Source organism: Nicotiana tabacum, chromosome 14, assembly GCF_000715075.1.
Source record: "Nicotiana tabacum cultivar K326 chromosome 14, ASM71507v2, whole genome shotgun sequence".
NCBI classification, from domain to species: domain Eukaryota; kingdom Viridiplantae; phylum Streptophyta; class Magnoliopsida; order Solanales; family Solanaceae; genus Nicotiana; species Nicotiana tabacum.
Window position 1 is genome coordinate 79325774 of NC_134093.1, and position 17833 is coordinate 79343606.

The window sequence follows — 17833 nt, forward strand, 5'->3', positions numbered from 1 at the left end:
GTTTAGGGCGGGTAATATACAAAACTAGGACAATTTTGGTAAATAAATTTCAAATATTGTATAGGAAGAAAAAAATCCCAAATAAAAATTTGCAAGGGCCCAATTCATGCAATATATCGGCTTAATTCATGACAAGGCTTGGACTTCTATTCGATATTGATTTGTTGTTTTTTAGTTCTTTGCTTTATATTTATGTTGTTAGTCGTACGTTGTCTCTAACAATATTATGTATTGTCGACCCCAAATTCCATCAAAGTCATGATGGCGCCTAACATTACTTGTTCGGCAAGCCAACATCAAATATACTGAAATAAACTTTAATAATTATTGATACTCAATTTTACCCTCATGTTTGTCACTTAGCCAATATATCCTATAATATATTTTTGTACATTTAAAATAATATTTGTAGAGTATTTTCTTACATTATTATTCCATGACATATCTTAAATATCAATCTTTTATACATTTATTAAATTATTATCATGAAAGTTTCCTAAAAATAATTTTATTTTATTTTTGTAAGGTTTTTAAATTAATTTTGGCATTTTAATTGGTAAATATTTATTAATTACTCTCTTAAAATTATTCTGAGTGATTAATTGTCCAAACTAATTATTTAAATCTCCATGCATATTTTATAATAATTTACATCATTTTATATAATTACATTTGTATTTTTTATTCATTTGCATATCATTCGCAATAATAGCCAATATTTTTCAGTAATTGTCTTTATTATGATATTTAGGTTAAAATAGAAATTTTATATTACAATCTATTATTTTAAAAGTGTTAATTTCAAAATAGTATTTTTTTAATCATTTTATAGGCATTTCTATTTATTTGTAAATTAATTTCTATGTATTTTTTTTAATTTTAGCCCAAAGTGAGGTTAAAATCTGGACCAAAATTGGTCCAAATCTCAAGCACAGCTACCCCAGGCCCAAAACCAAACGAACCCTTGATAAAATCCGGTCGGGGATGTAACGATCTGACCGGTCGTTTTGTGTATTGTAGCCTGTTTTCCTATTTATTGCTTCTTCAACGTTCATTTGTGGTTATGTGATTTGCCGGGATGGTTGGATTAGTTCCGGGAAGGTTGTGCAGTGAATTGGGAGGTTGGAGGCTTAAGTTGAAAGAGTTGACATGAGTTCGACTTTTGTGTAGACGACTCCGTAAAGGTGTTTCGATAATTCCAATAGTTTCGTATGGTAATTTTGGACTTAGGAATATGTCCGGATATGAATTTGGATTTTCATAGGTTGATTTGGTGCTTTTTGGTGAAAGTTGGAAAGTTGAAGGTTTGGAAGGTTGGGAGATTTGACCAGTGACTTTGTTGATATAGGGTTCGGATTTGACCATTGTGTCATTTGGGACTTAAACGCAAAATTTGAGGTCATTCGGAGTTGATTGAATATGGTTCGACATGAATTTTGGAAGTTGAAAGTTCATTAGTTTCATTAGGCTTGAATTTAGGCGTGAATGCTACGTTTTTTGTATGTGTATCTATATTGAGATTATTTTGTAAATTACTAAATGAGTTATAAATATTGATTACCCTTTTTGTGTATCTGTTGTGCCATTAGCAATTTTGTAGTCAATGTTTTGGTTCGCTAATAAATGGTATGCAAGCTTATTTTTATTTTTCGCACTGTCTCAGTCAAATTTACTTAGCATGTCGCTACATGCCCTGTTTATGAACCAAAAAAAACAAACATATAACACTATATTCTTAAATGGTCTGATCTCTATTCCTTTCTGCCTCTGGCCATTTATGGTAAAATAGAAACAACAATCTGCCCACACACCAAAAAAACCACTTCGAAAAGAAGAAATAAACAGCGTATGAAAATTTAGTGATTGTTGGGGCAACTGAATATGTTACCTTAATTAGCTGGAAGACAATCAAATATCAAAACCCCCGCTGCTACTTATGGCGCCCTCTACTCCCTTCCACCCCCTTTAAATGACGAAGTGACGAAGGGATCACAAGGCTAGAAATTTTGCTAAGAATATTCAAATTTTAGACAACCTAAAAATTCATCATCTATTCGAATTCACAAGTCACTCTTGATAAATTTTGTTGCTGAAAGTTAGTAAAGCAAGTTTCACTACACGAATAAAAGAGGATAATTGAACAATTTCTTTGTCTCAATTATTTATCTTGAAATATTACCAAACCCATTTGATTGGAGAAAAGAGAACAAAGTTAATTATGAATAGCTACGCCACTGACCACAAGGGCAACCAGATAGTTGGCTTCTCCCAGAGCATCAACTTCACAAGCAATACCTTAAAGAAGTCGTTTGATTGATGGTATTGGAGAAATTACTCTAAGATAAAATTTATCATAAGGTAATATAGTGCTTTGATTGGATACAAAAAGAAATACCTTTTTAAAGTAAGTAATTCGTGTATAACAATCTTTTCATTATTAATCTCGGTGTTTGATCAAAAAGTGTAATTTTCAGTTAAACTGTTTAATTTATATAATGAGTTAAATTTAGTTAAGGATAATAACTCTAGATACTAATCTCTAAAACATGCAGCAGGTGGGGACAAATCCCGTAGATAGTTGATGAGGACAAGTGCATAAGATTCTTAAAGCATGAACATTGATGGAGATAGAATTAACAATAAATGGTAATAAATGACATTTAAGTAAATGAGAAAAATAATTCACTCAATAATAGATGTGTTAAATCAAGGTTTCTCCTGACAATGATGAGTGACCGATGGGTCCTAGATTTGTATGAACAATCTTCGTATCTGGTGAAAAGGTGGGGAATAATATGAACTAGAATCTTATCAAAAGGTAGTTTTTGTATTCTTGCAAGGGAGAGAGAGAGAATCTTCTTTTCAAAAGTAATCTTATCAAAATGAATATTATATGCCCCTATCATGGTCTCTTTTTTCTCCATATATGGGGCATTTTTCTAGAAAATCCTAATAGTACAAATGAAGGGAATATCCAATAGAATATTCACTCTTAATATCCTATCCTGACAAATTAGCCGTTACAAGTCTTATCGTCAATAGTCAATCTCGACCTCGACCCTTGTTGACAATCTCGACCTCGACCCTTGTTGACAATTTCGACTACAACTCCTGTCAACACCTCGGCCAATGACTTTGCTGCATCTTGGGCGAGCTCGACTAATTCTTTCCTTAATGACATATTACGCTAAATTTCCTAGAGACGGATTTTAACCTATACAGTTAGTCCCTCCGCTTATTAAGGCCGACGTCAGAAAGCCTTGATGAGCGGACTCTGTATACATGACCGAAGTGTTTAGATAAGATGGATGGGCCATAGTGATTAGGGGCGAGTAAGCGACGTGTCCTATTATAAACCGTAAGTTCTGGGGTCGCAAATCTCGCGAATCAAGGTGACATCATGGCGGCTGATGTCATTATGGCGCAATTTCCCGAGACCCTGCTTCATTTTGCGCGCGCCTTCTGATAGAGCCTGATGCTTCAGTTGCTGTGTCACGCAATGATGGTCAATTTCTTGGTTTTGATGCATGCATCTTTATAAATAGGGGTGCGTGAGTAACGTTCTAACATTTACGAAACTTCTAGTACCCAGCAAACTCAGCATCTTCTTCTTCCTCCATTGTTTGAAATTTCATAGTGGTTTTAGCGATTCTCACAGCTTTCAATCCTTCTGTGCTTAAAACATCTTTTCTCACAAATATGGTTAACGTACCTTCTGGTTCCGGCATGGAGGCTGACCCTACCCCCTTGGTGGTACGTATGCCTCCTAACGACGATGGTGTTTCTGTTGCCCTTGAAGATGAGAGGTTTCCTACGGTGGAGGAAATAATTCCTCACAGTGAAAAGATTAGATCTGACTTTTCGAAGTTGCCTGAAGATGATCCTGAGGCCTCGAAGTCAATGATGAACGAGGTCGACCTCGCTGAGTTTAGGATAAAGTTCAATATTCTGGCTCACATTGATCTGATTCCGGTGGGGCGCGATGTGGTACAGGTACATCACCCAGGATATTTCGCGTTCTATGCGTATCCGTTCTATGTAGGCTATTCCTTTCCTCTTCTCCCATTGGCGGAGGAATTTTGCCGCTACTACGGCATTTTCCCGGCCCAACTCTCCGCTTACATCTACAAGCTTATCCGTATGTTGACAAAATATGCGAAGTTGGCTGGCCATGGAGTCTCACTTCGCCACCTGATACCTAGTTTCTATAGGGGGACGATGCTGCACCTTCACCACCGAGGAAGTAAACGTTTGGTGGTGAAGATGGACGATAAGGCAAATCACCAGTTCTGGCTTGACGACTTATTCGTCAAGACTAAGGACGTGGTGGTCAATGCGAGCGGATTCGCTGAGGCTTGGAATTACGCCCGTAAGTATCTTTTTGCCGAGCATTTATTTTTCCTGCTTTAGTCGTAGTCTAACATCCCATCCCTTCTTCGTGCAGTTGAGACTTCGTCCCCTCCTTTGGTCGGGGACATTCATGACTGGGTCAGCCAGGTCTTGCCTCACATAGTGAGAATTCGTGAATTGCCGACCTTTATCAAGAAATTCGGGCATGCACCTTTCGTGACCGGTGAGTTCGTATAAATGTATTTATTTATGCATATATAATTATTACCTTTTGGCTATACCGTTTTGACCTCATGGTTGCCTGCTTGTTGCGATTTTGTACAGGAAGTGATAGTTTTCTAATTTTTCATTTTCAGCCTGAGGACCTTTGAGAAGGCAGAAGGCTCCTGGTCCGGCGTTTCGTAAGAGGAAGGCTGCTTCTGTTCCTTTTGCTGTGGTGAGGTATGCTCGGTCGTCGACTATTCCTCCAGTAGGGATTTCGACTTCCCCTTTGCATCATCTAATAGACGAGGACGATGAGGAGGAATCGTCGCTGAATGGTGATAACTTGCTTCCCCGTAAGAGGTGATATGTGGATATTGGCGAAGGGGCTATCCGGGCGGCGAGTTCGGTGATGGGGGATTTTGTCGTGCGATAAACGGTGACCATAGAACTTGGAGGTGACGCCGAATTATTGCCCGCGATTCTGCTGTCGTCAGGAGCCGAGGAGGGTACGTCTCTCCCTGAGACCATGACGGATTTTGAAGGGCCGTCGGCAAGAGTCCCTGACAACTTACGGCGAAATGAAACATCGACCTCGCTACCAGCCAAGGATCCTTCTTCCCGGGTTGACACAAAAGGAAAAAGCATAGCCGAAGAAGGTTACGATACGGGCTCCGATATGGATGCCGAGGAAGTGAGGATGATGGGGAAGGGCTTACCCGACTTGAGGTGAGATTGGAGGGGACCACGCGGATTATTGTTATCCCCTTGGACTGAGATTTGCTGGTTGACACGGAGGACGCGGTCTCTTCTCTTGGTCCCCTCTGTTCCGAAGTAGAGGGTAAAACCCTTGAGAAGCTTAAGGATATCACTTTATCGAGTAGCATAGCCGTCCTGACTCTTAGGGTAAGCTTTCCGATTTCTCTCCGTTTCTTAAGTCGAGTTCAACGTTTCGTTCTTACTCCTCATTTTCTGTCTTTCTTTCAGACCATGATTTTGGAGATCAAGAGCGCCCGGCGAGAGGAGAGGTATAAGGCCATTTTCCAAAAGATGGAGCAGAAATATCGCTAATACCATGATAAGCACAGTGAGATCTGTAGGCGGTTCGGTAGGAGCGAAAATTTCCAGGCTCTCTAAGGTGAACTGAAGGAAAAAGATGATGAGTTGATGAGGGTCATCAAAAAATACAGCGTTCTCGAAGGGGCGTTGAGGGACAAAGAAGAAGAACTTGAGGTGAGCAAGGGGGTCGAGGCCCAGTGCGCTGATCTTCAGGCCCAGGTGGTTTCATTGCGTGCCAAGCTCGAAGAATGTCGACTAAGAGCGGACGCTCTGAGTGGAAAGGTCATTGAAAAGGCAGTGGGTTTGGAGAAGGCGGAGTTGGCCCAGTTGTTGGTTGCGAGAAAAGCGAAGGCTTTAGAGATCATGCTCCGCATTCTTCGTTTTGAGCGGGAGAGTGCCTAAGAGATGTCCAGGCTCAGGGAGGAGCGACTTGATGAGTGGATAGGGGAGCTAGAAAAGGAGGCTTCAAGCCTTAGTGATCAAGCTGCTGCTCTCGAGGTCGAGAAGGCGCAGTTATTGGCTCAGCCATCCTCTTCCCGTTCCTCTGCTTTTCTTGATGTTCCGCAGGACTTGTACAAGGAATGGATTCATGCTGAGGCCTAGCTGGATATATTTAGGGATCTGATGGGGCGGGAGCTATCTCAGAAGCCGACTTCAAGGATGCTTGTGCTAATGCGTGTAAAGCTCGGTTTGCTATTGGCTATGATCCTGCCACACCGGAAGTCGGTGATGACGAGGAAGATATGGGCGTGGATCGGATTGAACAGGACACCTGATATGAGGGTGAGTATCTCGCTGGCGATGGCGATGGCGATGGTAATGGCGATGACGATGGCGAAGAGGTATATGGAGATGGTCTGGGTGATCAAGCTAGAGGTTCTGTTGGGTCAAGCGGTGATTAGTTATTTTTCTTTTTCTGTCTAGCCGCATACGTGTGTATTTTTGTAGGAGCGTATTCAATCCTTTGTAAAGAAAAATATTCTAAGTATGGGATGTTAGTTTTGTTATTCGTACCTTTCTCTTTTTATTTGTTTGGGTTCGTCCGCTTTTTGATTTTTGTTGCTTGGTTACCTTTGTCATACTAAATTTGTTTGAGTAGGTTGAACGAGGTTGAAACGAAGCCTAGGTTTGATTATGGCCGAGGGCCAGTAGGTGTTGGTTCGAGATCGAACATGTCGCATCTTTAGTTAAGGCCGTGGGCCGATTAGGTGTTAATTTGAATGTGGTCGAATGTAATCTTCATTTAGTTAAATCCATGGGCCAATTAGGTATTAATCCGAACGAGGTCAAATGTAACCTTTAATTAGTTGAGGCCGTGGGCCGATTAGGTTTTAATCTGAACGAGGTCGAATGTGACCTTTATTTAGTTGAGGCCACGGGCTGAGTAGGTGTTAATTTGAAGGAGGTCAAATGTAACCTTCATTTAGTTGAGGTCGTGGGCCGAGTAGGTATTAATTCGATCGAGGTCGAATGTAACCTTTAATTAGTTGAGGCCGTGGGCCGAGTAGGTATTAATTCAAACAAGGTTGAATGCAACCTTTAATTAGTTGAGGCCGTGGGCCGAGTAGGTATTAATTCGAACGAGGTCGAATGTAACCTTTAATTAGTTGAGGTCGTGTGCCGAGTAGGTATTAATTCGAATGAGGTCAAATGTAACCTTTAATTAGTTGAGGCCGTGGGCCGAGTAGGTATTAATTCGAACGAGGTCGAATGTAACCTTTATTTAGTTGAGGTTGTGGGCCGAGTAGGTATTAATTCGAACGAGGTCGAATGTAACCTTCATTTAGTTGAGGCCGTGGGCCGATTAGATGTTAATTCGAATGAGGTCGAATGTAACCTTTATTTGGGGAGAGCAGTAATAAACTTCATATTTTCGTGCTTTGTTCATATTCTTAGAGAGATTTACATATTTTCTAGGCGTTGGCTAGTAGCTCAGTCTCAGTCCCGGTCTATCTATTCCCTTCATTGGTCAAACTAGAAAAATAATGAAAGATCGAGCAATGAACTAGTCGCCCAATGTCTTCGTCTGTGCGCACTTCAATCCTGAAGTATTCCCGTCATCACCTCGTTAAAAACCTCCTCGATAAAACCTAATTGGGACAAAACTCGAGTGAGGGAAAAAGAGTGCAACTTTGGGTACCTTGTCCTTTAAAAGTTGAAGTACTTTAGGTGTGTAATGTTCCAATTGTTTGGTAGTTGCTTTCCTTCCATTGTTGCTTGTGTGAATGACCCTTTGCTTGTTGCTGCCATGATTTTGTAGGGGCCATCCCAGTTTGTTCCTAGTTTGCCTTCCCTTGGATATTTGCTTGCTTGTGTTTTAGCTTTAAGCACGTAGTCCCCGACTTTAAGTGGCCTGATCTTTGCTCTTGTGTTATAGTAGCATTCTGCTTGTTGCTTTTGGGCGACCATCCTCACGTAGGCCATATCTCTTCGTTCCTCAACTTCATCGAGTTCCTGCCTTCTACTGTCATCGTTCTGGTGTCCGCTTTCACGGAAGTATCTTAGGCTTGGCTCCCCGACCTCCACTGGTATTACTGCATCAGTCCCATAGACTAATGAGTAAGGCGTTTCCCCTGTGCTTGTTTTTGGCATTATTTGGTAGGCCCAGAAGTACTTCTGGTAATATATCCGGCCACAGTCCCTTGGCGTCTTCGAGCTTCTTCTTCATGATGTTCAGTATTGACTTGTTGGAGGACTCCGCTTGCCCGTTGCCCACGGGGTGGTAAGGCATTGATAGTATTCTTCTGATGTGCCATTTTTCAAAAAGGTCGGCGACCTTCTTTCCCGCAAATTGAGGTCCGTTGTCGCAGCTGATTTCTTTAGGGAGACTGAAACAGCATATGATGTTTTTCCATATGAAGGCAATTACTTCCTGTTCGCATATTTGGGCGAATGCTCCTGCTTCCACCCATTAGAGAGGTAGTCAGTTAAAACCAAGAGAAATCGTACGTTACCTCACCATGCCGGGAGGGGGCCCACGATGTACATTCCCCATTTGATGAATGACCAAGGGGAAGTTACTGAGTGTAGGTGTCCGCCTGCTTGGTGGATCATTGGGGCATACTTCTGGCATTACTCATATTTTTTCATGAAATCTGCGACCTCCTTTTTCATGGTGGGCCAGTAATACCCCGTTCGTATGAGGCACCTGACCAAAGCTCGATTGCCGGAGTAAGCTCCACAGTGACCTTCGTGTACTTCTTTAAGGACAACCCCCGTCTGATTTGGGCCTAAGCATTTCGCTAGAGAGTCGCCATATGTCTTTTTGTACAGGTCGTTGTGAATGATGCTATATCTAGATGCTTGCATTCACAGCTTCTTGGCCTCTTTTTATCATTGGGGAGTATGTCGTCCTGCAAATATATAATAATACGGTTGCGCCAGTCCCAAGTCAGGTTTATGGTTCTTACCCCGATTTGGCCTATCGACGACTTGAGGAGGTGCATCACATTTTGGTCTCCTGTTGTAATGTTTTTAGTGGCTGCTGCTAATTTGGCGAGGCCATCCGCCTCGATATTCTGTGCTCGGAGAATCTGGTCAAGCTGACATTCATCGATCTGGGCTAGTGGTTTGCAAATTTCGGTCTAATATTTTTGTAACCTCTGCTCCTTGATTTGGAAAGTTCCTGTGACTTGGTTGACCATGAGCTGAAAATCGCAGCGCAACCTCAGCCTCTTCGTCCCATATTTGAGTGCTAGTCTTAATCCTACAATTATGGCCTCATACTCGGCCTCGTTGTTAGTCATGTCCGGGCACCTTATTGACTGGCGAATCACTTCGCCTGTTGGAACTTCGAGAATGAGTCCCAGCCCGGACCCCGACGCGTTAGATGCACCGTCGGTGACCCAGAGGTCCTGTGTTTGGGAAGAAGTGTGGACGGCTTCCTTTTCTACTTCAGGCATTATTTACGCACTGAAGTCAGCGACGAAGTCGGCAAGGACCTATGACTTTATGGCCGTTCACGGTCGATAGGTAATATCATGCTTTCTTAGTTCGATGGCCCATTTGGCCAATCTGCCCGATAGTTCGGGTTTGTGTAAAATGCTTCTTAAGGAGAAAGGCATGACGACCAAGATGGGATGGCATTGGAAATACGGTCCAAGCTTTCGTGAAGCTACGACTAAGGCCAGAGCCAGTTTTTGAAGATGGGGGGTACCTCATCTCGGCATCGACTAGTGTCTTGCTAATGTAATAGATGGGAGATTGCGTACCTTTATCTTCTTGGACCAAGACCGCGCTCACAGCTACTCCGGACACGGCGAGGTAGACGAGGAGAGGTTGTCCTAGTTCCGTTTTTGAGAGCAACGGTGGCGAGGACAAGTACACCTTTAACTCCTTCAGGGCTTGGACGTACTCAGGGGTCCATTAGAGGCTGTTTTCCTTTTTGAGTACGCCGAAGAATTTGTGGCACCTATCAGAGTACGGTGAGATGAACCTCGAAAGGGCGGCGATATGGCCAATCAACTTCCAGATCTGCTTTTTGGTGGTCAAGTGCTCTGGTATCCCGTCGATGGCCTTGATTTGGTCGGGATTCACCTCGATACCCTGCTGCGACACTAGGAAATCCAAGAATTTCCCTGAGGCCATGACGAATGCACATTTTTCGTGGTTCAGTTTCATGCCGTATTGCCTGAGTATGCCGAAGGTTTCTCTTAAGTGGTCGATGTGATCTTTTTTCCTTTTGGATTTGACCAGCATGTTGTCGATGTATAACTCCATCATTTTTTCGAGTTATTTTTTGAACATCTTCGTCACCAGCCTTTGGTAAGTTGCCCCCGCATTTTTCAATCCGAAAGGCATGACCCTATAGTAGTACGTTCCTTGGTGGGTGATGAAGATGGTCTTTTCCTGGTCCTCCTCCTCCTCCATAAGGATCTGGTTGTAGCCCGAGTAAGCATCCAAGAAACTTAGCAACTCGTGCCCGGCTATCGCATCAATGAGCTGGTCGATATGAGGTAATGGGAACAAATCCTTGGGGCAAGCTTTGTTCAGGTCGGTAAATTCTACACACATCTGCCACTTGGCATTATTATTTTTCACCATGACCACGTTGGCAACCCTTTGGGGGTACTTCGACTCACTGACGTAACCATTTTCCAATAATATTTTCACTTCTTCAGGCACTTCATCATTGATTACGGAGTTGAACTTTCGTCAAACCTGCCTCACTGGGGGGTAGAATGGATCGACGTTTAATTTATGTATGGAGATCTCTTTTGGGATACCTGGCATATCTGCATGGCTAAAAGCAAACAAGTCCGCGTTAATAGTTAAAAATTCACGAAACTTACTCGGCTCTTGAAGTTTGCAGCTGATGTAAGCTTTCTTGTTGTGGTCGCTGCTGTCTAATCGGACTAGGTCAAGGTTCTCTATGATCAATCCTACAGCCTCGACCGAGTCAGGGTCTTTGATGACGTCTTCGCCGTCATCGCTTACCAACCTCGACCTTGTTGATTGCTATGCCTCTTTCTCTCAATCTCTCATTTGTTAAGTGGTCGTGCAGTCTAAGGCGATGCGGTAGCACTCTTGGGATGTGCGTTGCTCCCCGCGTATGCTGAATATGCCCCATGGACTTGGGAATTTGATAACTTGGTACAAGATTGAGGGTACAACTCTCATGGTGTGTATCCATGGTCGCCCTATTATGGCGTTGTATGCCATGTCCTGGTTCATGATATTGAATGTGATCTCCAGAGTGACTCCACCCGCCAGGATGGGGAATGTGATTTTGTCGGATGTTCGTTCAACTACATTGTTAAATCCTGTTAGTGTGATACAGCGTGGTACTATCTTGTCCTCGAGTTTCATTTGTTTGAGTACTCGAGTATGGATAATACATGCACCGCTCCCATCATCTACCATAATTTGTCTCACGCCGGTATCTAAAATACGTAAAGTAATAAAGAGAGCATCATAGTGAGGGAATGCCAAATCGTTGGTATCTGACCTATCGAAGATGATACTTTCTTCGAGTTCATCATACCGTTCGTGGGTGATCGACCCTTTGAGCTTGTGGGTTGTGGTGAACTTCACGCTGTTGATGGAAGCATCATCCCCGCCACCGATGATCATGTGGATGGTGCGGGCTGGCGAGGGCGGCTTCGGTGACCCTTGATGTTGTTCGCGTCCCCTAGCAAAGTTGGTTCTTCCCCGATCGCTCAGCAATTCTTTGAGATGTCCCTGTCGCAGCATGTTTACGACCTCCTATCTTAGGGCGATGCAATCTTCATTTTTGTGTCCTCGCTCTTGGTGGAACTCGCAGATGGCGTCTGATTTTCTGGTATTCAGGTCCGACCTCATCTTTTGTGGCCACTTTACCTTTGATCCGAGCTTCTCTAAGGCGTAGACGATCTCTATAGGTGACACGCAAAAATTATGAGCGGATAGTAAAAGGGACATACCTCTCTCATTCCGGTAAGTCCCAGTTCTTGATCGAGGCAGGCCTTCTTCATGGCGAGATGAGGATACGGCGGTAGTTCTGACATATGGGATATGTCGTTCCCGGTTTGGCAGTGAGGCTACTGGATCTCTTCTGATATCACTTCTCCGATCTTTCCTGGATTCCGCTTGTACTGAGGTCAGTCGATGAGTCGGTCCATTGAGGTCGTGTTCATCTGCTCGGACTTCGGCACAATACGCATTATGTATTTCATCCTAAGTCATTGGGGGATATTTTATAAGCCGTCTTAATAATTTTCTTGTCGCCCTTGAACTATTTCTGTTCAACCGTTCTGAAAACAGCTACCGCCATTCGTTCTGATACATTAGGTAAGGTCATTCTTACTCGGTTGAAACGGGTGAGGAAGTCCCTTAGTCCTTCTCCCGTGGACTGTTTGATAGCAAAGATGTCATTCACTCTTGCCTCAGCCTTCTTGGCCTCGGAATGGGCCGTCACGAACTTATCGTCCATTCCCTCAAAGGTTTCGATGGAACGAGCTGGCATTTGCGAATACCAGGTTAATGCACCTCCCGTAAGGGTTTTGCCGAATATTTTTAGCAGAATAGAGGATACTTGTTCTTTGGCAAGGTCATTGCCTTTCACAGCGGTGACGTAATGGGTCACATTATCCTCGGGGTCAGTCATGCCGTCATATATTTTCAGATAAGGCTGCATTTTAAAGGTCTTTGGTGTGGCATATGGGGCCGCACTATCATTGTACGGCTGCTCGATGAATAGACCGACATATCTCTTCGGCAATAACTTAGGAGCGCCCGGTATTTTGTCGATCCTTTCTTGGTGTTCTCTCATTTGATCCCGAAATGTCTTTTTCTCGTTTTCCATTTCCTCCATCCTTTTCAGAATGTCTGTAAGAGCGTCGTCGCCTATATTGTGAACAACATTGTAAGTAATACCTGTCGTCATGGGTGGAGGAGGAGGCTGGTCATGTTGCTCGCCCACTGGTGATGTATCATATGTTCTCGCCTTTGCTGCGGTCGCATCCTGAACGGGCTTATGGAGGACGCTGGTCAGTGTATCAGTTAGCCAAGCTTCAAGGAGCTTCTTTATCGCTGGTGGTGTCTCATCTCCCACAGATGTGGAGGCTGTCTTGCCAAGGGACTTTTTGATGCTGCAATGGGGAGGGGGTGATCCACCTCGCCTAGGAGAGGCATTGAGCGTTGTGTCCTTGTCTACTGCTTCAGAGCTTTCGTGGATGATGTCTATGAGGTTGGTTAGGAGGTCACTCATTATTCTCGTTCTCTGTTCTCTGTTACCTGCCATGTTAGATCTATGCATGTAGAGAGAAGAAGGTTCTTCTTTTTGTTTTTTTTTGTCAGTAACCAATGTCGGTTGTAGATCTAGAAAAACTAAAAGACTTAGCTAGAAATGCCCCATAGACGACGCCAAATTGTTTGACCAAAAAGTGTAATTTCCGGTTAAACTGTTTAATTTATATAATAAGGGGTTAAATCTAGTTACGTATAATAACTCTAGATACTAATCTCTAAAACATGTAGTAGATAGGGACAGATCCCGTAAATAGTTGATGAGGACAAGTGCAGAAGATTCTTAAAGTATGAACATTGATGGAGATATAACTAACAATAAATGACAATAAATGGCATTTAAGTAAATAAGGAGAATGATTCACCCAATAATGGATGGGTTGAATGAAGGTTTCTCCTAACAATGATGAGTGACCGATGGGTCCTAGATTCGTATGAACAATCTTCGGATCTGGTGAAAAGGTGGGGAATAATATGAACTAGAATCTTATCAAAAGGTAGTTTTTGTATTCTTGCAAGAGAGAGAGAGAGAGAGAGAATCTTCTTCTCAAAAGTGTTCTTATCAAAATGAATATTACATGCCCCTATCATTGTGTCTTTTTTCTCCATATATGGGGCCTTTTCCAAAAAAACCCTAATAGTACAAATGCAGGGAATATCCAATAGAATATTCCCTCTCAATATCCTATCCTAACAAATTAGCCGTTACAAGTCTTATCGTCAATAGTCAATCTCGACCTCGACCCTTGTTGACAATCTCGACCTCGACCCTTGTTGACAATTTCGACTACGACTCCTGTCGTCACCTCGGCCAATGACTTTGTTGCATCTTGGGCGAGCTCGACCGATCATTTCCTTAATGCCATATTACGCTAAATTTCCTAGGAACGGATTTTAGCCTATACACTCGGCATAAGCAATCCCTACATAAAAGTGCCTCCACCTCACGTATCTCCTAGATTCACCAAACCAATTCAATTTTCAAACAAGTGAATCAATCAAATCATGACTTTGGTTAGTACCATCACTTAGTATTAAGCATGGCAATGCCTTTCAATCAGAAGCATTAGACGACCACAAACCAAAACCAACATAGTTGTAACTCCTTAGCCTCACACAGTATCTCAAGAATACCAAATTCTTTTGGTTCATCTTATTTGCCTTTCAAGGAGGAAGAACTCCTTCTCCCTTCATGTTTCAAGTGCGCTCACACATATACAAGTGCCCTTCACTCGTATATGTTACATTTGAACAGGGACAATCAATTCAAGAAATATATTATCACCCATGCTCACAAAGATATTAAATTCATGCTCACGTGAACCCATCGATTTGGCCTTCATGCAATCTCCATTCATGTAAGCCCATGCTTAGACATCGATATTTTAAGAACACTTGTAATGTAAAGTACTAGTATATAACTAGAATATTTCTTATCCTAGACTTCAAAATCTCATAGCATAAATTTTATGTATACCAAGCTAGTAAGTGATAATTCATTCTTAAGATAACGAAATCAACTTGGTACATGTGTTTTTTTCTTTAAAAGAGCATATTCTATTAACCAAAAACTTGTAGAGCTACAAAACTAAGTAGATGGTGACCATCTACTATCCTCTTCTATGTACTTCTAACTCTAGCTTAAAAAAATTATAAACTAGTATTCTCAACAAACACAAACCAAAAGCTAGGGAACTTCACACATTACACGAGCTAGAGGCAGAGGCAAATCCATGATTTATATTCAATTGGTTGAACTTTTTAGGATTTTACCATTGAATCCATTATATTTCTAAAGTTATAGGTTCATATCTACTATTTTTGTAATTTTAATAAATTCTGACATAAAATTTTATTATGCGTCGAAAGTTATGGGTTCAACTGTAACGACCCGACTAGTCGTTTTGAGCTTTAGTACTTCATTCGTCAGTTCAATACCTTGAGTAGCTTCACATTATGCATTATGATATGCGCGTATGGCTGGTTTTGATTTTCGACAGGTTCAGAGTTGATTTGGAAGAGTAATTCTCAATTCAGAAGCTTTAAGTTGGAAGAGTTGACCAAGATTTAACTTTTGAATGATGGTTTCAATAGGTTTGTATGGTGATTTTGGACTTGGGCATATGTTCGGATATGAATTTAGATGTTCCTAGAAGGTTTTGGCTCTATTTGTCGAAAGTTGGCAATTTGAGAAATTTGTAGAGTTTACAAGGTTGACCAGGAGTTGACTTTAGACCTTCGGGGTCAGATTATTGTTCCAGAAATTAGAATAGTTCTGTTTTATCATTTGAGACTAGTGTGCAACGTTTGAGTTCATTCTGTATTGGTTAGACGTGAATCAGATGCATGATTCGAAGTTGGGAGTTTATGAACTTAAGAGATTGATCTTGTTCGATGATTCATGGTTTTGATGTTAATTTTGGTGTTTTGAGCCTTCAGATAAGTTTGGATTATGTATATAGACTTGTTGGCATGTTTGGACGGGGCCCCGAGGGGCTCGGGTGAGTTTCGGGGTAGCTTCGAATCATTTCGAGCCACTTTGTGATTGCAGATGTGCTGGTGTTCTGTTGGTCTTCGTGTTCGCGGCCAAAGAATCACATTCGCATAGAGTAAATTTGGCCACTGGGCAGCTATACTTCGCGCTCGTGTAATGACCCGGCCGATCGTTTTGAGTATTATAGCCTTATTCCCCCATTTACTGCTCTATTTGTGCCTTATCGCTGTATTAAGACCTATCAGATTAGTTAGTTTGGGTCTGGAGAGATTTGGGAATGAAATGAGACAGTTAGTAATTAAAAATTTAAGTTAGAAAAGTTTACCAGATGTGAACTTATGTGTAAACGACCTTGGATTTGAATTTTGATGATTTCAATAGCTCAGTATAGTGCTTTTGGACTTAGGAGCGTGTCCGGAAAATGTTTTGGAAATCCGTAGTGGAATTAAGCTTGAAATGGCAAAAGTTAAATTTTTGGGAAGTTTGACCGGGGGGTTAACTTTTTGATATCGAGGTCGGAATCCGATTCTGGAAATTTGAATAGGTCCGTTATGTCATTTATGATTTGTGTGCAAAATTTGAGATCAATCGGACTTGATTCGATAGGTTTCGGCATCAAATGTAGAAGATGGAATTGTTTAGTTTCATTAAGCTTGAATTGGGGCATGATTCGTGGTTTTAGCATTGTTTGATGTGATTCGAGCCTTCGACTAAGTTCGTATGATATTTTAAGACTTGTTGGTATATTTGGTTTGAGGTCTCGATGGGCTCGGGTGAGTTTCGGGGTGGTTTCAGACTATTTCTAGGCCATTTTTAATTGGTGGTTTTTGTCTACAGAGGTGTGCATCGCGATTGCGAATATTTTGTCGTGTTCGCGAAGACCAAACAGCAGTTTGGGGACTTGTGAATTGCGATCGCGGAAGATCTTTCGCGATCGCGTAGAACAAAATCTCTACTGCACTGACCCGACTTTGGAAGCTTATATCTCGCAATCTATAAGCAATTTGGAGATAATCCATAAATAAAAGTTGTAGCTCTTGATGTCTAGTTTTCAGAAAGCTAAACTGTTTTTCGTTTGGAGTTTTGTACAAAATGTTATGACCATTATACTAGAGGTTGTTTGGAAGAGTTGGGGCGTTTGTTCTTCACTATCGCGATTGGTTTTCCACGATCGCGAAGGGCAATTTTGGGGCTGGAAAATTTTGTGCTTCACGATCGCGAAGCATTTTTTGCGATCACGAAGAGTAAATGTCTGGGCAAAAGCTATATTTCAAGGTTTCGACCATTTTAACGCATTTGGAGCTATGGAGCTCGGATTGAAGCGATTTGTGAGGCGATTTTTACCATATGGATTGGGTAAGTGATTCTAACTCGGTTTTGGTTAAATTACATGAATCTATTGCTTTTATCAACAAATTAGTTTTTTGGGTTGAAAATAGTAGAAAGATTCATAGACTTTAATTGAGGATTTGAAGGCCGAGTTGTGGTTGAATTTGAGTAATTTTGATATTGTTGGACTCATGGTTGAATGGGGATTCAGATTTTGTGAGTTTTATCGGATTCCGAGATGTGGGCTCCACTGTCGATTTTTGAGTGTAATTTTGGATTTTGTCGGAAAATTAGTATTTTCATATGAAATTAATTCCTATAATTTGTGTTGACTAAATCAAATTAATTGTGACTAGATTCGAGCAGTTCAGAAGTTGATACGCGCAGAATAGAATTTCTGGAGCATTGTTTAGCTTGCTCAATATTGGACTCGGCTTGTTCGAGGTAAGTAACTCTTCTAATCTTGGAGCTGAGGGTATGAACCCTGATTATACGTGTTAGGTGTTTGGTGTTGAGGTGAAGCACATGCAAGGTGGCGGGCGAGTAGGCGGGCACCGTGTGAGCTGTGACTCCGATGTTTATGTGGTACTGTGTAGTTACCTGAACTTGTCTGAAATCATGAAATTTCTACGTACTAGAGTTATCAAAATGTAATTCATGTTATAAACTATGTTT

At 41.8% G+C, this 17833-nt stretch overlaps 1 protein-coding gene across 1 annotated transcript; it reads right to left on the bottom strand.

The window, feature by feature from the left end:
- Positions 1 to 7758: 7758 nt before the first annotated feature.
- On the bottom strand, positions 7759 to 8202 carry LOC142169003 (uncharacterized). The gene has a single exon (XM_075230195.1). The coding sequence runs from the start codon at positions 8200 to 8202 to the stop codon at positions 7759 to 7761; it is 444 nt and encodes a 147-aa protein (XP_075086296.1).
- Positions 8203 to 17833: the final 9631 nt, after the last annotated feature.

What these genes read in the sequence shown, in the direction of transcription:
- LOC142169003 (XM_075230195.1), bottom strand. Translation starts at nt 8,202, where the DNA reads ATGCCAAAAACAAGCACAGGGGAAACGCCTTACTCATTAGTCTATGGG.